Genomic DNA, 24793 nt, shown 5'->3' on the forward strand with positions numbered 1-24793 from the left:
GATTTTTTAGTAAAGGAAAAGCTGCAATAATTAGTTTATGTAGTAATTTTACTCTGTGTAAGTTATAGAACTTGGAGTTCATTTATAATTGTTTAAGATACTATAATGAATGGGCAAGGAATAAGAGTAGAATTAAACACAAAACAAAAGGAATTAGGATAAGATTATGTAATTATATATGTCAACACCTTGCAGTCAAATATAGCATATTGGTTTGTTTTTTATTATAATATATATGTTTACAGAGGAATTTTACAATTTACATGTTAGGTAATGAGTACATATAAAAATCTATTGTTATTATAAAGTGATGTAGAGATGTGTTACAGTTAACAGAAGTCAGGTAATACATTCTTTTTGGACAGTGTTATCCCTTCCCTCGCTCTCTCCCAGTTTTTCCCTCCCATCCCCACCTACAAGTTGTATAGTTCATTTTCAACATAGTGTCTAGTAAGTACTACTGCTGCATTTGTTCACCCTTTCTCTCTCCTTTTCTGTGTCCCTCCTTACCCTCCCAAAGACAGATAAATGAACAAACAAGACAAAAAGAGAACATCAACAAGAACAACAACAAAGAAAAACTCTTGTTTCCATTCCCTGGAGTTAGAACTTAGTGTTTTGAATAGAAAGAAGTCAGGCCTAGATAAAACATCAATCGTAACCTCACAGAATTGCATCCTGAAAAGAGGCCTAAATAGTTTTTCTTTCCTCAGTATTTATTAGAGGTAGGAAAAGTGAAGGACATTGATTTGAATATTGTATGGGGAAAAGTGTGCTGATGATGAGTTTGAACCTAGCCTGAACTACATAGTATGTTCCAGGCCAGACCAATGAGATTGTTGTGGATGGATAGATGGAGATAGAATAGACTTGAACTTCAAACTTGTATTCACTATAGGATTTATGGATGTATACATTTGTAATTTAATGATCTGGAAACTCAGGTACATTTGCTTTTCTTAAATCAACAGCTGAAACTTGAATCTTCATCTGCAAAAGTAAGAAGTGGAATGCTTTTAGAAGAAGAAAAGTCTACTGACTTCGTTTTTTTTCCCCCAGAAGAAAAACAGGGAAAGGAAAGAATACTAACTGAACATCAAAAAGAAGTACTCAAAACAAAGAGGTTTGTAGGACTTTCATTTTCAATTTTATATATTTAGATATTATGAAGCACTATAGCTTTGTGGTTAAGACTTAGGTGTGTACATGCTAAATTGGCTTTTGCTTTTTTGTTTGTTCTGGGAATTGAATTCAGGATTTTGTACATGCTCTAGGCAAGTGTTACCCTGCTGAGTTGCATTCCCAGCCTGTGTGTACTAAATTTCATTAGTGTAAGATATGTTGTATATAATGTATAATGTGTAATTTGATTAAAGAGCCGTATAAGGAAGGGTACCTTATCTTTATAAACTGAGCTTCGTTGAGGTAGGGAAGACAGTTTCCTGGAAAATGGTCACCTGGCTTTGTTATTTTTTAGTATATCAGTTTTGTAGAATTATAAATTTAATTTCTAAATTGTGGTAATGTCACCAGCCTTTTGTAATTATACAACTCTTACCCCTACCCCTAGGTACGATATTCCTACCATGTATAATAATCTGGATGTTTCACAAGATACCTTATTTTCCACTCAATTTAGTCAAGAAGACTCGATGTAAGTGTGGAATTTTAAAAACTAGCTTCCTTACTTTTGGGCGGGGGGGGAGGGGGCAGTCATGGGGCCTGACCTTTGGGCCTAGGCACTGTCCCTCAGCTCTTCACCTCAAAGCTAGTGCTCTACCACTTGAGCCACAGAGCCACTTCCAGCTTTTTTCTTTTTTGCTTATGTGGTGCTGAGGAATCGAACCTAGGGCCTCATGCATGCAAGGCAAGTGCTCTACCACTGAGCCACCTTCTCAACCCCCGCTTCCTTACTTTTTGAATGAAGTGAATCTAATCTCTGCATTCATTTATCTCAGGCTAACACCTACCTTAACAGAAATATCAACGGAAGATCCGAAGATGATAAAGGTATGCCTAGTATTCTTTCAGAGTTTTTAGTTTCCTCTCCATTTCAGAGTTGCTTCAATTTTTTAGAAGGCTGTTGATAGGCCTTTATTTTAAGATGAGTTGTAGAATCTCCTGATAATTCAAATAGAATTGTAGTATCTATTTTTTTTAATAAATGTATATGATTTTAAGTATTTAAAATTAGAAACTCAGTTATTTGCCCTTTTAGAGTATTTAACTGTGTATTAAAAGCTAGTGTTTAACTTTGTATTTGGTGGTATTTGTGGTAGTACTAGGGTTTGAACTCAGAGCCTTACTATGCTTCAGCTTCACCCAGTGATTATCTTTCTAATAACCAAAGTTGGGTACTTAAATTTCCCTAGAAAATAAATGTTTGCTGATTAATCTGTATGTTTATGTATTTCTTTTCAGGAGGAGAAAGTGAAAATGGAGAGTAAAGTTGTCACAGAAAACTGTGGTATAGGCGAACATCTCCAAAAGGCTTCTTTGTGTGTTCCTGAAACAAACCCAGAAATACTGAGTAATAATAATGATGACAGAGAAATCACTTCCATTTCATCAAAGAAGACTTCAACTGAATGTACACCTAGCGTGGAAAACTCATTTGTTGTCAGCAGTAACTCAGTTTCTAATTCCACTATTTCTGGGACGCTCCCTCAGCCTACAAGTAGGAGGCAGACATTTATCACATTGGAGAAGTTTGATGTTTCAGGAAATAGACCTTTTAGTCCATCAGCTTTAAATAATATTTCATCAACTGTTGTAGTGAAAACTAACCAGGAAAACATGAGTAAAACAGACACTCCACCAAAAACAAAGAAAAGAGAAGTAACTAATTCTCAGTCTGATACTGAAAAAATAGTGAATGGAATTAAGAGATTAGGCCGGAGATCTAGTAAAGTGGAACCGTCAGAGAATAAAAGATCTGATCCCTTAGTAAGAACTCAACCAGAGGAACATACTCAGGAATCTACCAAAGGCCTGGTAACCTTAGAAAATAACTTGTCCAATGTGGTTAATTCAACAGGGTGTATGTCAGGTAGCCCAGTTCATTCTCCTGAATCTACAGTGGAGTATGAAGATACAAAATCTAAGCCAATAACAGAAAATACTATATTGGAAAATAGTACTACAACAGGAAGTACTATATTGGAAAACAATACTACAGAAGAGAAAAACATAGGGGTAAATTTAGAATCCAAAGAAAATACACCACCTGCAGTAATACCATCAGATCAAATGGGAAATGAAGATAATCAGGTTCAGATAGCTCAAAATCCAAAAATCCTTAGACGATCTTCAAGGCTTCGTTCCGAAACAGTGGAGTCTATAATTGATAGCCAAGATAAAGAAAATAGTCTTCAAAAAAAGGAAAGACATAAGGAAGAAGAAAAAACAGTTCCGAAGAATCCAGCGCAAATAAAAGAGGATACGTTACATAAAGAAAAACTGACTTCTGAACAAACTGTACAGGAGAATCTAATTGAGAATGGTGATTTACATGAGAGTACTTGTGAAACCAGTGCTAATGCTGAAATTGACCAAAATAAAAGAAAACAAGATCTTGTGAATAATAGTACTGAGGGGCATGGTAGCCAAGACACTGTAGACAAATCATTTGAGAAGCCTTTAAGGGGACGAACACGTTACCAAACAAGAAGAGCATCTCAGGGGTTGCTTTCTAGCATTGAAAACTCAGAATCTGATAGTTCTGAGGCAAAAGATGAAAGTTGTAGAAAGAGGAGATCTGGAAAATGGAAAAACAAAAACAGTGACAGTGTTGACTTAGAAGAACAAGAAGAAAGAATAGAAGAGGACAGCTTAAAAATTGAAAATCAGTTGCATGATCATAAACCTGTTTCTGTAGCAGACATAGAAATAAAATCCCAGGTTTGTGAAAAAGATACAAGTAGTACTGTAACACTCCAGGATTCTACAGTAGCTTCAGATTTATTGCAAGTTTCTAATGACACACCAAATAAACATGAAGGAAAAAGTAAAAATGGCAAATCTGCAAAACTCTCCCTTGCAAGTCCATCTATACCAGAATCACCTCTAAGGACTAGAAATGCCAGTAAAAAATTACATAAGCAAGATTCTGATACTAGTATGAAAGAATGCTCAAAAACAGAGACTTCAAACATGTCTGTGATTTCCAAAAAGATTGTCTCAAAACTTGAATGCCACCATAAGAGAAGTCGGAGGGTGAGGAGATGTAAAGCTTGTGACTGCTGTGGGGAAAAACCACAACCTCAGGAAAAATCACTCATTGAATTAGAGAACACAGAAAATTACGGTACGAAGATTGAAACAACAAAACCCGATGTCCACACACCTGAGACTAGAACAGAAGCAGAGACTAGAACAGAAACCTCTAATACGTGTGAAGTAAGAATTTTAGATGAGCATCCCCGTGTGAATTTTCATTTCAGTCTTGAAGAGGAGAATGGTACTATTAAGGATTCATTGATTGTGTCTGAAACAAACTTGGAAGAAAGTGCTCATAAAGTTGTCCCTTCTGAAACCTCAAATAAGGAAGAAGTAACTCCCCACATAGATTCTAGGGAAGCAGTATCTCCAAGCAAAGAGCCATCTAATAAAAGATTTAAGGGCATGGACCCATGTTTAGATGATGACAAGGATATTTTACAGGAAAATTCTTTAGATGCTCAAAACCCAGAAACTTCCCCCAAAAGAGAACTGAGTGATATAAATGATGACAGAATTACGTGCACAGGAATAGCAGAACCCAGTGCAGAGGAAGTAGAAGCTATGGAAGTGAGTAGTATAGAAGAAGATAAAATTGAATCTAGCTACTTGGAAAAAGAGAGTGCCAAAATTGATACTCCTGAATACGAGGCAACAGAAGAAAATAAAAGTGGTGAACCCAAAGCAGATAGATTGGAAGAACTGAGTGTTGCAAAAGCAGTGGCTGAGGATTTAAATTCATGTATTGGTCTTTCTGAAAATACCACACCTGAAAATATGAATACCCATACTGGGATTTCTGACCAAATAGAAGGGAAGCAAAGTAGGAATAATGTATCTGATTCATGTTTGGAATCTGAAGAAATTAATGTTGAAGAGAATGAGGGAAAAATGATGGGTCAGGTAAATACTGAAATTCATGGTGTCAAGGAAACAGAGGACAAGGACTTGACTCAAGAATCCTCTCCATCAAAAGAAGCTGAAACCGAAAGATTAAACACAGAGCCTGACAACTTTATTCCTAACACAGTTGAAATGAGCGTGGAAGAAGGAAACATTGCCTCAAATGAAACTGAAACAATTGAAACAGGTACTGAGCTTAATAAATGTGAGGAAACAAAATTGGAAGACAATCAGCTGGAAGTAGGAAATGATACTTTGCAAGAAGTTTACATTTCAGAGAAAGTGAAGGAGCCCTCACAATCTTCACCTGAAATAACTGTCTCTGAATTGATAACACAAAACAACGTGTCTCCTGAAAAACAAAAGGAATTTGATCATTTACTCGTGTCAGCCAACGAAAGCCCTACTGGTGTGCAGACACGCTGTGTCTGGTCTCCTTTAGCTTCTCCATCCACTAGCATTTTAAAGAGAGGATTAAAAAGACCCCAAGAAGATGAAGTCTCATCACCTGTTAACAAGGTAGGAAGACAAACACTGAATATTAATGTGTTAACATTTAGTCGGAATAGTTAGCTGTACAGTGACAGCTAGTGAGTGATAGAATTTTAGGGTTATATGTCCATTTTTTATATTTTTTTGTTTTTGGCCGGTCATGGGTCTTGAATTCTGGGCCTGGACGGTGTCCTTCAGCTCTTCATGTCAAGGTGAGTGCTCTACCACTTGAGCCCTGGTGCCACTTCTGGTTTTCTGGTGGTTAATTGGAGATAAGAGTTTCATGGACATTCCTGCCTGGGCTGGAACCTAGATCCTCAGATCTCAGCCTCCTGAGTAGGATTACAGGCATGAGCCACCAGCACCTGTCTTTGTCCATTTATTTTTATCACTACCATGGTTGTGGAAAAGGGCTGAAAAGACAGTCTCTTCGGTGTTCATTTTGCAAATTAAAGGAATTTTATATAGGTGTGCATGTTGTTCACCTGTGGCAAAATGCATAAGATTTCTTACGATCTTTTGGTTCATCATACCTCAAACTATGTGATGAAACAAATATAGGAAGCCAGGGAACACTTAAGTGCCATTGACAGCATTTTCATCACTTTAATGTGTTCTGGGGCATAGTGATAGTTCGCTTAAGTACCCATGTAAAGTCTTTTTTTTTTTTTTGTCGGTCGTGGGGGCTTGAACTCTGGGCCTGGGCGCTGTCCCTCAGCTCTTCAGCTCAAGGTGAGCGCTCTACCACTTGAGCTACAGCGCCACTTCCGGTTTTCTGGTGGTTTATTGGAGATAGGAGTTTCATAGTCTCTCCTGCCCGGGCTGGCTTTGAACCGCGATCCTCAGATCTCAGCCTCCTGAGTAGCTAGGATTACAGGCGTGAGCCACCAGCACCCGGCTCCCATATAAAGTCTTAATCTAATTAACTTTTTTCTTTTTCTAAAAATAGTTATTATAAAGTTGATGTAGACAAGGATTGTAGTTAAATAAAGCAGATAGAGTGCTTTGCTTTTTTTGGGGGGGGGGGGAGGGGAGTGGGTCCCGTTGTGGGACCTGAACTCTGGGCCTGGGCACTGTCCCTCAGCTCAAGGCTAGCGCTCTACCATTAGAGCCACAGCACCACTTCCGACTTTTTCTTTTTGCTTATGTGGTGCTGAGGAATCGAACCCAGGGCCTCTTGCATGTAAGGCAAGTGCTCTACCACTGAACCACCTTCCCAGCCCCGAGTGCTTTTCTTTTTGAACAGTGCCACCCTCTTTCCTGGCTCTCCTCAGTTTTACTTCCCAACCCCACCTACAAGTTGTGTAGTTCATTGTCAACATAGTGTTTAGTAAGTACCACTGCTTCATTTGTTTACCCTTTGTCTCTCCATCGCTGCCCTCCTCCCCCCCACCTGTTTTTAAATGCTGTCTGCCCTTCTCCCCCAACACCTGTTTTTAAATGGTACTGGGGATTGCACCCAGGGCTTTGAGTATACTAGGCAAATGTTATACCTCTTTTAATTTTTATTTTTTTTATCAATCCTGGGGTTTGAACTCAGGTCCTGGGCACTGTCCCTGAGCTTCTTTTTGCTCAAGGCTAGGACTCTGCCACTTGAGCCTCAGTTCCACTTCAGGCTTTTTCTGTTGAGGAATCGAACCCTGGAGTTCATGTTAGGTAAACACTATCACTAAGCCACGTTCTCAGGCCCCCCTCCCCCCTTTTTTTTTTCTTTGGTCAGTCGTGGGGCCTGAACTCTGGGCCTGGGCGCTGTCCCTCAGCTCTTTAGCTCAAGGCTAGCGCTCTACCACTTGAGCCACAGCACCACTTCACTCTCTCTGCTTATGTAGTGCTGAGGAATGGAACCAGGGCTTCATGCATGCTAGACGAGCACTCTATCACTGAGGCACCTTCCCAGCCTCCACTCTCCCCCCCCCCCCTTTTAAAATTTTTAAAAATTGTATTTATAAAGGTGCTGTACAAAGAAGTTAAAGTTACATAAGTCTGGTAAAGAGTACGTTTCTTTTTGGACAATGTCATCCCTTCCCTCCCAGTTTTTCCCTTTTGTTCTCTCTCTTTTTTTTTTTTTAATGGTTCTGGAGATTGTATCCAGGGCCTTGAGTATACTATGTTAAGTGTTTTATATCTTGAACCATGCCCCAGCTCTGACCTCTCTTTTTAGCTACATCTATAGCCCTTGGCTTTTTGACACAGAGCCTTGAATTCTCCTGCCTCAAACTCATAGTGTGCTGGGGTCAACACAAACCTGTGCTGTTAATGTGCAACTTATTTGTTTTTTGTTGTTGTTGTTGTTTTTGGGCAGCGTCAAATTTTGGGTTGTGCTAAATGAACTATACATGTACATTGACAGTTTAAGAAAAATTAAATATGTATATAAACATGATGGATTAGTTACTGCTTTTGGTGGGAGGCACGCTAGTCCTGGGACTTGAACTCTGGACCTGTCTGCTGTCCCTGAGTGTTTTTGCTTGAGCTAGCACTCTATATAACTTGAGCTAAGGTGCTACTTTCACCTTTTTCTGTGGTTAATTGGAGTTAAGAGTCTCATGGATTTTCCTGCTCAGCCTGCCTTCTGGCTTGGAAAGATCTCAGCCTCCTGAGTAGCTAGGATAACAGGCTTGAGCCACCAGGCCTGACTTAGCTAACATTCTTAGAACTTCTGTGTACGTGTTTGATTGGCACTAGGGTTTGAACTCACTGCTTTATGTTTAATTAGGCAGTTGTTTTTTTTACAACTTTTCAGTTTTCCAAGATACAGTGAAAATTTTTTCTCTGAGAATTGAGAGATTACCACATTAGATGGTTTTGTTTCTACTTTAGAAACTTTTACTCTTTTTGAGATAGAATCTTGTGAGAAATCCAGGCTGGTCTCAAACCCATGATCTTCCTTGGCCTTCTGAATTCTGGGATTCCAGGCATGTACACATTGAACTCAGGGATATGACATAATGTCTGTGTCCATCTGTGGGCATATGTTCATCCATCTGCCCTGGGCCTTGAACTCAAGGCCTGGGTACTGTACTTGAGCTTTTTTGCTCAAGGCTAGCTCTCTGCCATTTGAGCTACAGCTCCACCTTCCCAGGTTTTTGGTAATTAATTGGAAATAAGAGTCTCACAAACTTTGCTTCCCTGACTGGCTTTGAACCCAAATCCTCAGAGTGCAGCCTCCTGAGTAGGATTACAGATGAGCTACCAGTGCCAGTCTGTAGTGGTTTCTTTTGTTCATTTTTCTTCTCTCATTTTGTTCTTTATTATCTTCAAATAGAAAGCTATTTATTATCTTCAAACAGTTGCGCCAGAAGGGTTTCAGTTTAACATGTCTATTTATTATGTAATGCCCTTGGTTGAAGTCAGGCCTTCCCACCACTTTCTTTACTCAAATCTTTTTTTTTAAACATTTGCTCCAAGGTATTTTTTTAATATTTTTTTTTACTATCTTTAAGTAGTTGTACAAAGGAGTTGTAGTCAACAAAGCAGTTTATGAATAGAATACATCTTTTTTTTTTTTTTTTGTCGGTCATGGGGCTTGAACTCTGGGCCTGGGCGCTGTCCCTCAGCTCTTCAGCTCAAGGCGAGCGCTCTACCACTTGAGCTACAGCGCCACTTCCGGTTTTCTGGTGGTTTATTGGAGATAGGAGTCTCACGGTCTTTCCTGCCCGGGCTGGCTTTGAACCGCGATCCTCAGATCTCAGCCTCCTGAGTAGCTAGGATTACAGGCGTGAGCCACCAGCGCCCGGCTTAGAATACATCTTGACTTTGTTGTTAACCAGTCCTGCAGCTTGAATTCTGTCTGGGCCCTGTCCGTGAGCTGCTTTGCCCAAGGCTAGCATTCTACCACTTGAGCCAAAACTTCACTTCTGGCTTTTTCTATTTATGTGGTACTGAGGAATGGAACCCAGGGCTTCATGCATGGTAGGCAAGCACTCTTCCACTAAGCCACATTCCCACCCCATGTCATTTCTTTCCATCATTTTCCTCATCCCTTCTAACTCTACTCCTTCCCTTGAGTGTTGTAGGGTATTCATTGAATTTTATGACTGCATTGTCCCCTGCTGCCTCTTTTCCTTTATCTCCCTCCTTTTGACCTGTCCCCCTTTTGAGTACTAGTTTTCCTGGTGTTTATGAACTGTGGCTTAGCCTTTCTAAGGAATTACATCATTTTGGCTTTTATTTTGAGTTTCTGTTTTTTTATTTTTACTAAAATTTTTCATTATGAATGTGGTGTACAGAGAGGTAAAGAGTACATTTCCTTTTGGACAATGTTACTCCTTTGCTCGCTCGTTCCCAGTTTTCCCTCCCATTCCCACGCACATGTTGTATAGTTCATTTCCAACATAGCGTACTGTGTACTTGTACTGGGGCTTGAACTCAGGGCCTGAGCTTTTGTGCTCAGGGCTAGTACTCTGCTACTTGAGCTACAGCTCCATTTCTGGCTTTTTGGTGGCTAATTGGAGATAGTCTCATGGACTTTTCCTGCCTGGTCTAACTTTGAACCAGGATCCTCAGATCTTAGGCTCTTGAGCAGCTAGGATTATAAGTGTAAGCCACCTGTGCCCAGGTGTCTTTAAGATTAGTAGACTGTATTCTTGAAGAACACTTACATGAAAGTAAGATACATTAAAATGGTCCAAAATGACAATATCCTTGTTAAATATTACTCAAATTCTTACAGGTTAGCTATTTTTTTAAAAAAAAATTGTTCTGGAGGCGATATACAGCAGAGATACCTTTACATACATCAGATATTAAGTACATTTCTTTTATATACCATATGAAAAGGTGAATAGGTTTTGTACCTTTGCTATCCATAATTCTGTGTAATTTGTTATATCCCAGTGTGTTATAAGTCTTAAGGTCTGCACATCATAGAAAACATGCACCGTTTGTCTCTCTGATCTTGGCTCAACATGGTTTATTCCAGTTCCATCCAATTCCCTGCAAATGACATTTTTTTTTCTAATGGCCATGTAAAATTCCATTGTAAATAGATGGCACATTTTTTGGATCCACTCGTGTATTGTGGGGCATCTGGCTTGTTTCCATATTTTGACTATTGTGAACAGTCCTGCAGTGAATTGAATGTGCAGGTATTCTTATCATACCCTGGCTTGTGATGTTGAGGGTAGTTGCCCATGAGTGATAGGGCTGGGTTGTAGGTAAGGTCTACGTTTAGTTTTTTGAGGAACCTCCAAACTGCTTTCCAGAGTGGTTGTACTAGATTACATTCCCACCAGCAGGAACAGTAAGATTCCTTTTTCACCACATCCCTGCCAGCATTTGTTGTTACTAGAATTCAAAATGTTGGCCAGTTGAACTAGGGTTGTTTTTTGTTTTGTTTTGATTTGATTTTCATTTCCTGTATGACCAGGGATGATAAGCATTTCCTCATGTGTTTTTTAGCCATTCTTATCTCTTCTTCTGAGAAGTCTCTTAGTTCTGTTACCCATTTAGTAACTGGTGTATTAAGTTTGGGAGGGGTTGGTTTCTTAAGCTTCTTGTATATAAGGCCTTTGTCTGTATTGCTGGTAAAGACCTTGGTTGGTTGTCTTTCTAGTTTAGTAACTATGTCCTTAGCTGTGCAGAAACTTACTTTATTTCAGTCCCACTTGTGGAATCTCTCCCATCTGTCGTGTCCCTGGGACTCTATCCATGAAGTTCCTGCCTGTGCCTATAAGTTCTTTTTTTTTGGGTCCGGTAGCGGGGCCTGAACTCTGGGCTTGGGCGCTGTCCCTCAGCTCAAGGCTAGCGTTCTACCACTTGAGCCACAGAGCTACCTCCAGCTTTTTTCTTTTTACTTATATAGTGTTGAGGAATTGAACCCAGGGCCTCAGGCATGCAAGGCAAGCGCTCTACAACTGAGCCACCTTCCCACCCAGCCCGTGTGCCTATAAGTTCTAATGTCTCTTCTCTCTTGCAGTAGCTTCAGAATTGCAGGTCTGATGTTGAGGTCTTTAATCCATTTGGAGTTGATGTTGGTGTATGGTGATAAGCAGGGATCCACTTTTCATTTTCTGTATATGGCTGTCTAGTTTTCCCAATTGAAGAGGCTATAATAGGTGGGATTAAAAATAGCCATTCTGCCAAAAATGATAACAAATTCAGTGCAATCACCATTAAAATCCCAATGACTTTATTGAGTTAAACAATACAAAAATTTATATGGAACAACGAAAGACCTATAATAGCCAAAACAATTCAAAGCAAGAAAAGCTATACATGAGGTGTCATAGTACTAGACTTTTCAAACTACTACATAGCCATAATAACAAAAACAGCTTGATATTGGCACCCAAAAAATGGCATAAAAATTGACCTGAAGACCAGTGGAACAGATTAGAAGACCCAGAAATAAAAACCACATACAGTCAACTAGTATTTGACAAAGGAGCCAAAGACTTACACAGTGGGAAAATTTTGACTATTGTTTTTACAGGTTAGTTAAATTTTTTGATTATAGTGACTGACTAGCACTAGGATACCACTGTCTACTTGGTAGTAAGTTTAGTTTGTGCCCAGTTTTGGGAATCAGGACTTAAAGATGATGCTGATGTGTAAATATATGCTAAGTATTACAAAAAGCCAGATAAACTACAAGTGTGGTAAAGAAAGATAAAATTGCTGCCTAGTTGCTGTAACACTGACATTACCTTTTAAAAGATTAGAACAGTGATTAGTAGATGTATAGAATCCAGTTATTTCTGTCTTTAACCTTTCTCTACTACATTTTCTCTATGTAAGCCCATGGGTTATTGCAATCAGGTTGTACAGAGATTTTTTTGTTGTTGTTGTTGTATTTTTAGATAGGGTCTCATCATGTAGCTTTTTGCTGCCTTTGAACTCCCTAGTTCTCCTGCCATAGACCCTCCAGTGCTGGAATTACATACTTGTTTTGCCATGTCCTACAGATTATGTAACTGCCATAGAACTTTCCATAAGTTGTTATAGCTGTCCCTGTTTACTGGTGTGCAAATATAGTCTTACTTTTCATTTTTATTATTATTTTTGCTGGTCATGGCACTTGAACTCTGGGCCTGGGCACTCTCAGCTTTTGTACTCAAGGCAATTGAGCTACAGCTCCATTTCTTTTTGTTGTTGTTGTTGTTTTGTTTGTTTTTGTTTTTGTGGTTAATTGTAGATAAGAGTGCCATGGATTTTTTTTTTTTTCTGCTCAAGCTGGCTTTGAACTGCAATCCTCAGACCTCAGCTTCTTTTTTTGGGGGGGCTGGGTCCGGTTGTGGGGCCTGGGCTCTGGGCCTGGGCTCTGTCCCTCAGCTCTTCAGCTCAAGGCTAACACTCTACCACTTGAGCCACAGCACCACTTCCGACTTTTTTTTCCTGCTTATGTGGTGCTGAGGAATCAAACCCAGGGCCTCATGCATGCAAGGCAAGCGCTCTACCATTGAGCCACCTTCCCAGCCCTGACCTCAGCTTCTTGAGTAGCTAGGATTGTATGTATGAACCACCAGTGCCCAGCTGTGATAGTTTAAAATGTAGTTAGAATGAACTGCAATATGTATACCTGTGAAAGCAGTTTCTAGGACAAATAACTGTGCAATAGAGCCTCTGGGGGGAAAAAAGTAATTTAAGATTCTAAATCCAAATTCTACTTTTGAGTAACTGCATGAGAATTTATGATGGCATCTTTAGAAACTTTTAGTAACTAAAATTCTAACCTGTGTTTGCAGGTTCGCCATGTCTCATTTGCAGATCCAATATACCAAGCAGGATTGGCAGATGATATTGATAGGAGGTCTATTGTTAGGTCTCATTCTTCAATTAGTTCTCCCACAATAAAAGGTGTTAAAACTTCACCTACTGCACAGTCTAAGGTAAGTCCTATGCTTTAAAATATGAACAATTTTGTATGTGCATAATTTAATAAAACTTTTGTTTAGATATATTCTTTGCTTCATGGTAACATATGAAGAGGTTGTAAAAGTAACTTTGTTAGGTAGGTTATTCTCTTAAGTTTTTGAAATTTTAGATTTCAGTCTTGTAAAAATTAAATTGTAAAACTATAGTTATTTAGGGTTCTGAGTGTTTTTTTCTCTCCTTCTGTCTAGCATAATACCACTTCAGCCAAAGGATTTCTGTCCCCAGGATCACGTAGCTCTAAATTTAAGAGCTCAAAGAAGTGTTTAGTAAGAAGTGCTTTGGTTTTCATGTAACTTTATATTTTCCTGTTCAATTGGGTGACTTCTGTTTAATGGCTTTTGAAATTTATTCTAAGATTACAGAAATGGTCAAAGAATCCATGCTATCCCCAACAGAAAGTGTTTACCCAGCTTTGGTGAACTGTGCAGCACCAGTGGACATCATTTTACCTCAGATTACATCAAACATATGGTAAGTGGTTATTTAAGCTTCTGGATTATATTCCAAAATACCACTTTTTTAGGAGGAATATTTGGATGGTCAGAGTTTTCATGTTTAGAAGTGATTGATATATATCCCTCCAACATTTTTGTTCCGAGAGAAAAGTTAGACAGCCACAAAGGGGAAAGAATTAGAGGCATTTATGTTAAGAAAATAAATGTTTGCTTAGTATTCACCAGGTGCTATATTCAGCCACTTTATTATATATACATTATCACGTTAAATCCTGTATCTTTTTTGAGGAACATGAACATCATTTCTACTTGTAAAATGATTTTTAGGCTCATACCTATAATCCTAGCTACTCAGGAGGCTGGGATCTAAGGATCAAGGTTCAAAGTTAAAGCCAACCTGGGCAGCAAAGTCCCATGAGCCTCTTACCTCTAATTAACCACCAGAGAACCAGAAGTGGCACTATAGCTCAAAGCAGTATTGCTCAGGGACAGCACCCTGGTTCAAGCTTCATGATAGGACCCCCCCCCCCCCCCCCAAAAAAAAAAAAAAAAAAAAAAAACAAATGTTTAGAGTCTATCAAAATTGTAAAGCTAATATGTTCATATATATATATATATGTTTTTTATTTTGTATGTATGTATTTATTTATTTTTGGGTCGGTTGTGGGGCCTGAACTCTGGGCCTGGGTGCTCTCCCTCATCTGTTCAGCTCAAGGCTAACACTCTACTACTTGAGCCATAGGGCCACATCAGGCCTTATCTGCTTATGTGGTGTTGAGGAATACAACCTAGGGCCTCATGTATGCAAGGCAAGCGCTCTACTACTGAGCCACCTTCCCAGCCCCTTATTTTGTATTTATTTTTGTGCTGTTACTGGGGCTTTGTTCTGTTCTTGTGCTCTTTGCTGGGCTTTGTCAGTCATGACTGTCAGTCTTCCACTTGAGCTTTATCTCCTGGTTTTTTGCAGGTTAGTTGGAGAGAAGACTCTCTAGGGTTTGTCTGCCTGGCTTTCAGCCATTATTTTCAAGTTACAAGTGAGGGGCTGGGAAGGTGGCTCAGTGGTAGAGTGCTTGCCTTGCATGCATGAGGCCCTGGGTTCGATTCTTCAGCACCACATAAGCAGAAAAAGAGCTGAGGGACAGTGCCCAGGCCCAGAGTTCAGGCCCACAACTGACACCCCCCCCCCCCCCCCCCCCAAAAAAAAAAAAAAAAACACCATCAAATTACAAGTGTAAACTATCAACCTCCAGCTTTGAAGATTTACAAATAATATCAGGCAGATATATCTAGATTAGGAGAGATGATAGTCCAGTGAAGGCAGGTTACTAGTAGCTCAGGATTCAGGCTACTCAGGAAGCTACTTAAGAGCCTGAGATCTGAGGGTTGTGATTTCAGAGCCAACCTGGGTAGAAAAGTCTGTGAGACTGTTACCTCCAATTAGTCACCAAAAAGCCAGAAGCAAATTGTGTCTCAAGTCATAGAGTGCTAGCCTTGAACACAAACAAAGCTCAGGGACAGCACCTAGATCTTGACCTGAGTTCAAGCCCTAGGTCTGGTGTGTATGTACATGCGTGTGCATACACACATATCCCTATCCAGTGAGGTACCTGTACATAAATTCTGTCTTCTTAGGTTACCTATTTGTGCATAAACATCATAGTTAAAGTGTATTTGCAGTGAGGGGCAGAGCTTTCCATAACCATCCCTTGGATGTAGTAATGGAGCCAGATACTGGTGGGACCTTCAGCCTTGACCTTTTGTTTTCCAGTCTGTTTCCTGCTCCAAGACTTTCCTCTTTTCTGGTTCCTCTCTAGATGTTCTCTTCACAGGCCTCTCTGGCAACTGGTTTGTATCTGGGTTTTTCACACTTTTGTAGAACTGAAGTTTCTATTTACAGATGTTTAAAGAGTTTTAAAATCATTAAGGAGAATACTCTTTGAAGTATTAAGCACACCGGATTGTTCTATTTTCAGTACTTTTTCTTAAGCTAGACATGCGTGCCAGAATTGATTTTTATTTTTATCTTTTTTGGGGGGGGGGGTGTCCGGTCGTGGGGCCTGAACTTTGGGCCTGGGCGCTGTCCCTCAGCTCAAGGCTAGCACTCTACCACTTGAGCCACAACGCCACTTCCGGCTTTTTTCTTTTTTCTTATGTGGTGCTGAGGAATTGAACCAAGGGCCTCAGGCATGCAAGGCAAGCGCTCTACCACTGAGCCACCTCCCAACTCCTAATTTTTATTTTTAATGGAACTACGTATGTGCTTGCCTTGCTTGGCAAGGCAGGCTCTGTAAATAAGCTTATTTATAGATTATTGCTTAGTCTAAATGGAAAATTGCAGCTGTCTACAGCTTTTTTTTTGTCAGTTATGTGGCTTGAACTCTGTGCCTGAGCGCTGTCCCTCAGTTCTTCAGTTCAAGGCGAGTGCTCTACCACTTGAGCTACAGCACCACTTCTGGTTTTCTCAGTGTTTATTGGAGATAAGAGATAAGGACTTTCCTGTCTGGGCTGGCTTTGAATTGTAATCCTCAGATCTCAGCCTCCTGAGTAGCTAGGATTACAGGCATGAGCCACCGCCGCCTGGCTTTTTAGAATAAAGACAAAACTACATTTTTCATTTTTTCGCTTTCAGGGCTAGAGGCCTAGGACAACTTATCAGAGCCAAGAATATAAAAACAATCGGTGATTTGAGTACTCTCACGGCATCTGAAATAAAAGCTCTTCCTATCCGTTCCCCGAAGGTGATCAATGTAAAGAAGGCTCTCAGAGTTTATCATGAGCAACAGGTAATAACTTGGATGTTACTAAATACTTGAATCATGTAAAAAAAATAAAAACTACGAAAGTTGCTATATAAACTATTGCTTAAAATCCTAGCTTATGTTTTCTCCACCTCCATAAAAAATAAGTTACAAAAGAATAATTCATTCCACAGAGAAGCTTGGCATGTGTCTCAGTCTCTTGGCCAAATGCCTGGTCCATGCCTGAAATCCTTATTACTCAGGAGTCAGAGATCTTAGGATTGTAGTGTGAAGACAGTCAGGAACATCAGTTAAACCAGCAAAAAATCAGTAATGGAGGTGTAGCTAAAGGTAGAGCACCAGCCTTGATTGGCGGTGGGGGGGTGTAGGAGCTGAGGGATATTGCCCACCACCCTGAATTCAAGCTCCAGTACTGAGACAAATACATTATTGAATTCCATGATTTCATAAAAGCTTAGATAATAGATGTTCAAATGAAAAATACGTACATATTATGTGTTAACCTATATTTTAGATAACATGTTGCAAACATATGTAACAAGTGTTGCATAAACACTGTGTTGTAAAACATACTCTCTCCCCCCCCCCCCCCCCCCCCCCCCTTAAATCCTGGAGCTTAAACTCAGGGCCTGGGTGCTGTCCCTGAGCTGCTTTTGCTTAAGACTAGTATTCCACCAGTTTAGTCATAGCTCTACTTCTGGTAATTCTTTTTTTATTTATTTTTTATTTATGTACATTGTTACAGGTAATTTTTCCAAATGTCACAGTAATACAATAATAATAATGAAAGCACAATATTTCTTCTTGTAAGATGCTTATTGAAACTTGTGTATTTGTAATATTTATTTTAATCTTCACTACTGCTGTGATTTAAGTATTTCATTACCCCCACTTTATTAGTGAGCAAATTAAGGCTTTTAGAATTTATTTTCCAAATTTACACAACTAAGTCTAGGTTTCTGGAAAGTCTGTGGTGGTAATTTTTTTGTTTATCCATACTCTTAGTTTACTTAGTTTACTGAAACATTCTGTGGAAATGTCATTAAAGAAAGCATCATAGTCCTTGCAGCTACTCTTTAAAGAGTTTCATCTCAGACGACATACTAGTGCAGCAAATTGGTAATTCATTGGTGATGCGAGTCTCATGGACTTTTCATGTCCTGGCTGGCGTCTTAACAGTGATCCCCAGATCTCTGCCTCCTTAGTAGCTAGCATTATAGTCATGAGTCACTGGCACCCATTGTGATTTATTTTTTATCCCTGTCTACATTTTGCCCATAAGCATCTTTTGGTCATTGAAGGTTTTAACATTTTAATGGTAACTTAAGATTCTTTTTTTTTTTTTGGGTCCGGTCGTGGGGCCTGCACTCTGGGCTTGGGCGCTGTCCCTCAGCTCTTCAGCTCAAGGCTAGCACTCTACCACTTGAGCCAGAGCACCACTTCCGGCTTTTTTCTTTTTGCTTATGTGGTGCTGAGGAATCGAACCCAGGGCCTCAGGCACGCAAGGCAAGCGCTCTACCACTGAGCCACCTTCCCAGCCCGGTAACTTAAGATTCTTAACCATACAGAAAAAAATTATGTATACTTTCAGTTTTAAGGGGCTCCCTAAACCCACTTAAATCTTTAGTCCATTGACAGAGTTAGAAGGTTTTTCATGAGTGTTAGTTTTCATTAGTGGTCCATAGCCTAGAGAGTAATCAGAAATTATATTCTGTTTTTGACAATGGCAAAGTAGAACTCAGGCCTCATGAATGTTGATTACCTGCTGTACCACTAACCTTACATTTATTATACAAGGTGAAATTTTAGTCCAACTTTTCCATGGATGTTTAAAATGTATTCCAATCAATCTCACTCCCCGTGTGAAAATTACGTTCTTTTCAGAAGAATATATTAACAATATCTGATGAGATTTTCCCCCACATTCCTGAACTGGGAAATAAAATTCTTTCAGCTACCAGTACTCTTTTCTTAAGTAATATTGAAAATTGTGACTTGAACGAATCGTTTGAGAAGCTGTTTTGTTGTGTGGATAACTGGAATGTGATTTCTTAGCAATGCTTGTTATGTCTTGACATATTTCATATACCTATCTTCCTTTTGCATGTTTGTGCCATGCTTACTATTAAAAACAAGCTTTGATTTGTGTTTTGAATGTATAATCAAGGTGAAGTCTCGTGGACTTGAAGAGATTCCAGTTTTTGACCTTTCTGACAAGGCAGTAAATGGGATAGAAAATAAATCTCTCTCAACTGATGAAGAAAAACTAGCCTCAGGTATATTTTAGCATAGTCAATTCTACTTAAAAGGTGAACTAACTTTTCTTGAGAACGTGTTATGCATTTAATTTTAATTTAATTTGAACATGACAAATTTCACGTTTCAGTGTGTTTTACTTTGTCCTCAGTGCCAGGTGTAGGAAAATTTATAGTTATTTCTAGTGTTCCCTTAGCAGTTTCTAGTTCATCATGGGATCCATTTCATTTCAGTTACGTTAACAAAAATTAATATTGTCCACTTATGCCAACTATAGTAAGCTATGGCACATTTTTGGACATCTTGTTCACTTGGACTGGTATATATACCTCATTTTGCATTTCTCAGTTTGAAATCTAAACATAATTTTTCGTCTTCTGTTTGGAGATAATATACAATGTAAATTTTAGTTGGCATATACCTTATTTGTTTTTATTTCTCCCTTTCCCTCAGATTTGCTTGATCCTGTACCTTTAGAAACTCCATTATCTAAAAATCTTATGGCACAAATTAGTGCTCTTGCTCTTCAACTGAATTCAGAAGATCTCCACAGTTATTCAGGAAGTCAGCTATTTGAAATGCATGAGAAACTTGGTACTATGGCAAACTTGATAATAAGAAATCTACAATCACGTTGGAAATCATCAGCTAATGAAAATTCTATTTAATATTATGTAAGAAAATTGAAGTTTTAAAAATATCACTGAATTTTTTAGTTACTGAAATAAAATTCTTAAATACTGTTACTTTAGAAGAAGGTTCTACAAAGTTGGTAACATTTTAAACCCTGCAGGGCAATGACGTACGTACCATTATGTGAGTTTTATCAGTTTGGTAGATACGATACCCCTGATCACATGCTTTCTTGGCCACTTTGTTTTTTCAAGAAATTTAAGTGTCATGACAAGATTTTGAAAGCAATTTATTTCACACATACTTAAAAATTCCTCTTTTAGTGAAATGTGATATTGGAGTATTTTATTTGGGTTTTACTGAAGTGATAAAGGGGTTTAAACATTTTCAAAAGTGACTCATCCTTGTGCTTGGGTTTAAGTAGTTTTTTTTTGCTACTTTGGAACTTTCTCCCACAGATTTCACCTTTGGATATTGAAATAAATACCAAAGGCTGAGCCTTTTGGTGGTTAAAAATACTATCACAGATTTTACTAATACTCCCTCTATTTGCATTAGCAAATGTTTGGGCAGTAGCATCTGCCTTTGAAAATTTGCTTTGATGGCACATGGTATATAGAAAATTTATTCTTATGAGGAGCATGACCCTTTGTATATTATGTACAGATGACATTGTTTTAATTTATAAAGTTTAGCTTTCATCTACAGTGTGAGTTTTTCTGCAGCTTCTTGTGAATACCTTGATTCTGTGTAATAGCAACATTTTGTATATAATACTGAAATGCCAGTATGGAGAGTGCTTCATGGGCTTGCTGCAGAAATGTATAGGATTCTGTATGTACAAATAATGAGCAAATAGGATTGTACTTAGTTAAAACATGAGTTTATCTGACTGTTCAAAATGGGTAAGATTATTGGAATGAGAAAATTGTTTCACAGCAGCTTTGCTATTCGTGCCCTTACCTTTTTTTTCTTTTGGTTTGGAAAAGGATGCCAGCCATTAGAAAGTGTGCCTCATTACATTTCTTCTTAATGGAGAGTTAGTCTGGATATTTTATTACAAGTTGTATTATAAGAAGTCTAGAGATTATCTGTTATTCGTAATTACACCTAAAAGTTAACTTGAAAGAAATTTGAAACATATATATAAAATATGTATATTATATATATGTTTTGCTCTGGTTTAAAACTAATAGGCTATATAATTAAAATGTGTAAAATTTACATAAGTATTTAGTGCCTGACTTCCTGTATTTTTAAATGAGAATATATCCAGCTTGTTTCAATAGATAAGTGATGCTAGTTTCACACTTAACTTAAACCCTACTTTGAACAATATACTTCTTCATCAAGTCAGAAATTTTAATCATGTCTAGTTTAAGGTCTCCTTTATTTGGCAAGTTAGATACCTCCTGCCAGCCTTGAAGAAAGTTGGTATCTTTTTCATAATCCATCATCATGTATATTTCTGGATATAAATGTGATATTTATATACCAAGAGTGGTCTTAAAAAGGAGTTCTGGGATTGTTGAATCAAGAATGTACTTTGAAGGCATAACCAATAAAGAAAAAAAAGCTACTGGTTTTTCAAAACAATTCTCATTGTGGTTTATATTGTCCATTTAACTGCCATGTTCATCTGACTCAACATGATCATTTAACGAGTAAGAATGATGAAGATAGTGGGTAAGCCTGTCTGTGAAAGTTAGCAGATGACTATAGTATCTGCAGTTCAGTGTCAAAATTTGTTCATTTCATGACTGCGTGCCTTTTAAAACATCTTCTATGAGTTGTTTTAACTTGCTATCAGAATGAGGTCTCTAGGGAGCAGAACCGTGCAACAGGAAATATAACCAAAATGATTACTATTCACTTAAATAACTGATTTATTATTAAGACAAATTGTGTGGTTCTGTGAGGTTGTATTTAAAAATGCTATTTTGGGGTAAATGTTAGCTTGTTAAAAAAATACTGCTTTAATGATGTAAGCTTAGTCACTTTCGAATACTTTTGCCTTGAAACTTCTTTAGATTCCTCTGTGAATGATACCCAGAATACTAGAAATGCATTAATACTTCTTGATTTGTTTTCAGTATGTTTGGGTTTTACTAGTAAAAAGGGGTCTTTTTTCCAGATCTTTTCTATGGTAAATAAAACAAGTAAGAATTACTAATACTCAGGCATGGTTGGTTACTGGTTTGGAGTTCCAAAATAATTTACTGTTGTGGTAGGAAGACCCTTACTCAGGCAGGCAAGCCTACCTAGTCGTCCGGAGTGACAGAGCCCACCGCAACAAAGTTGTTAATAAGGAAGCAACTTTATCGAGAAGGTTCCTACACTGACCGCCCAGGGCCACAGCACAGGCTTGGGAGCTGATACTGCGACCCTAAGCAGCCCCCATTCTTTGGTTTTTAAAGGCAAACCCATGAGTTTGAGCCTTGTCACACACAGGTGATCAATGGGATCATAACACATACAAAGGATTGTAGGGTCATACCAGACCACACACACACAGGTGGCCAATAGGCAGAGTTTACTGTAAACACGTGGTGTCACCAGTTCGAGCCAGATTACAACCTGTTTTATGGTTCAGTCCTTAACAATCAAGGGTTAGGTTGTTAAGGGGAGGGGGACCTAGAGGCATTCTTCCCATTCCAAGAACTGGGCTGGTTGGAGCCAAGGTCGAGTTAAAATCCCTAAAACAAAGGCAAAGCCTGGAAAGAAGCTGTACCAGCTCGAGTCTCCTCTCAGCGCCGACTTCACTCCCCCCTTTGGCTTGTTCCTGAGTCGAATCATTGACTCAGTTTTTCTATTGGGATGAAACCGTATTGAGTTCTCATTACCATTAATTTTACAGCTCCAATCCTCTTGTATGAATGACATTAATGCATTAATTACACAAGGGCCAGTTTATAGCATCAGGAGGATAAGAAGGTGGGCAGCAATAGCTGAAATCAAGGTCATCATCCATGGAGACCAACAGTTAATGTCAGAAGCAAGAGTAGAAGTATGCCAGCCAGGGCAGTTATTAGGGTTATCGCCCCTGGGGACCATGAGAAGAGAGGCTGATAACATGACTCAGTCCCTCAGACTCTTCTAACTGAGGCCAAACTTTCCCTAATACAAAGGCTACCTTGTTTCATGAGAAGTCAATCCCCAGCGATTTCAGAGAACTACCTCTACCAAAGAGTCTACCTGGCGGGCTCTAACTAAACCAGCATCTAGATTGCAGTAGGCATATAGATAAGACATAAAGAAGGTTCCACAGTGCACCAATACTGATTTCATTTATAGCATAGCTAACTTAGTTTTATACCAGCTTTACTCATGCAAGGCAAGCGCTCTACCACTGAGCCACCTTCCAAGCCCCACCAGCTTTACTCATAAGCTCCAATTTTAAGACACTCATACCATTTGCTCCATACTTAAACTTACAAACATTTTAAGACAATCCTTACTTTTTAAGCCCTTTTTTATCCAGACCATTCCCCCCCCCAATTCCTCTCCCAAGGCTTTCTTTACTACCCTCTTTCTTTACAATTCCTTAAGCTTCTTTGTGGCTAGAGTTTAAAACTGCCCAATTTTTCCTGTGACTTGTAGGACCAAGTTATCTCAGAACAGCCTCAAGGCAACACAGGTGGAGAAGCTTGCTGGATTTTAAGGCTAAGGGCAGGGCTGGGTCCCATTCCTTTTACTACTTGCATTGATAGCACACACTCAGTTGGAGGTGTTATACCGGAATTCGGGGACCCCCCAGAAGAGCACCAGAGACCACGATCAATGTAAGCAACAAAGAGCCGGTTTATTGCAAGCTTGAGCTTGGTCCTCCGTGCACACGGTAACCGATGACGCAAAGAGGCCCTGAGCGTAGAATCAGCAGTTTTTATAGTATTGAACAAACAGCTTTTACATAAGAAATTACATGATTGGTTAACATTTAAAGCAAGCTAAGCTGGGCAAATATGATTGGTTGACCTTTACAGAAAAATGTCCTTGGGGCTGAGAAGGTGGCTCAGTGGTAAGAGTGCTTGTCTTGCATGCATGAGGCCCTGGGTTCGATTCCTCAGCACCACATAAGCAGGGGAAAAAAAAGCCGGAAGTGGTGTTATGGCTCAAGTGGTAGAGTGCTAGCCTTGAACTGAAGAGCTGAGGGACAGCGCCCAGGCCGAGCTCAGGCTCCACAACTGGACCCCAAAAAAAGAAGAAAAATGTCCTTGGTCTATAGCTTGACTGAAAACGGTTGAGTCACACCTGGACCAACAAAGAACTGGTTGGTCAGAAACTCAGTCCTAGGTGGCTGGGGGGGCAACACCATTTGGGGGCTAACACCTGCCTTAAGCAAACGCCATCTATGGCTCCAAGATTGTGCATGGCTTTCTGTCATAAATTCCTAGCATTGGGGCTAAAGTGGATCACGAGTCAAGTCGCAGAACTGAGATGGAGTGTTAAACAAAAATGGAGTTGCTTAGGTTTCTCAAAACATTTCTTCCCTAGCGCCTTACTGCCCGGCCACCAGGAAGGGCGTTGCAGCTGTGGGGATGATTCTGAGGACTTTGCGCCCTTGGTCAAGGCTGTAAAGCCTTTGAAGTCTTTTACTAAGCAACTCTAGGCTCCCAGGCTGACATTCCACTACTGAGTAACTAAAACAAGTCACAGTTAAAATCATACAAAAACCATAAAATCATCTAGCACAAAGCAATTCGTACAGAAGCAAAAATGAGCAGTTAGTAAATCATAACTTCTAATTTCTATTACATTAAGCATTAATGTTACTCCATGCCTTTTAATAAATTCATTCAGGGGGTGCTTGCCTACTTTGATGAGGGCAGTCCAGTTTTCTGCCTCTTTCACTACACTCAAAGTTTTAGCAGAGTTTTTAGCAAGCAAAGGTACAGAAGCGAAAAGGTACAGAAATGCTCTCTCTCTCTCTCTCTATATATATATATATAATTTTACGTTCTTCAGAAGCAGGTTATTACCATACCAGAGCCAAACTAGGCTGTGACCCTGAAGTACCTAAAGCAGGCCAGTGATACCCAGTGATACCCCAATATCCACTGTGGGAGTAAAGAGGGTTACTGGATATCACTAAAAGAATGTCCCCCAAGATCTTAGTTTTAGCAGCTTTCAACCAGGAAGCAGTCTCAGGTGATGGGATCAGGCGGTTCAGTCTACTCTTAACCACGGTGGAGGTAGTCTGGG

The 24793-nt window shown here is 39.3% G+C and overlaps 1 protein-coding gene across 3 annotated transcripts in view; it reads left to right on the forward strand.

Moving 5' to 3' along the window:
• Rif1 (replication timing regulatory factor 1) overlaps positions 1 to 21189 on the forward strand; it is a 73838-nt gene extending 52649 nt beyond the window's left edge. For 2 of the 3 annotated variants that reach the window (XM_042683386.1, XM_042683387.1), the window contains exons 27-36: positions 972 to 1123; positions 1571 to 1654; positions 1959 to 2010; positions 2422 to 5640; positions 13299 to 13442; positions 13677 to 13754; positions 13844 to 13959; positions 16573 to 16726; positions 18870 to 18978; positions 19412 to 21189. In XM_042683386.1, the coding sequence (XP_042539320.1) occupies positions 972 to 1123; positions 1571 to 1654; positions 1959 to 2010; positions 2422 to 5640; positions 13299 to 13442; positions 13677 to 13754; positions 13844 to 13959; positions 16573 to 16726; positions 18870 to 18978; positions 19412 to 19626 (4323 nt within the window). In that variant the 3' untranslated portion in view covers positions 19627 to 21189. The remainder of the gene's footprint in view (positions 1 to 971; positions 1124 to 1570; positions 1655 to 1958; positions 2011 to 2421; positions 5641 to 13298; positions 13443 to 13676; positions 13755 to 13843; positions 13960 to 16572; positions 16727 to 18869; positions 18979 to 19411) is intronic. The other variant, XM_042683388.1, reaches the window with a different exon arrangement.
• Positions 21190 to 24793: the final 3604 nt, after the last annotated feature.

The sequence above is a fragment of the Dipodomys spectabilis genome, unplaced genomic scaffold (genome assembly GCF_019054845.1).
Source record: "Dipodomys spectabilis isolate Male_0828 unplaced genomic scaffold, ASM1905484v1 ptg000081l, whole genome shotgun sequence".
NCBI classification, from domain to species: Eukaryota; Metazoa; Chordata; class Mammalia; order Rodentia; family Heteromyidae; genus Dipodomys; species Dipodomys spectabilis.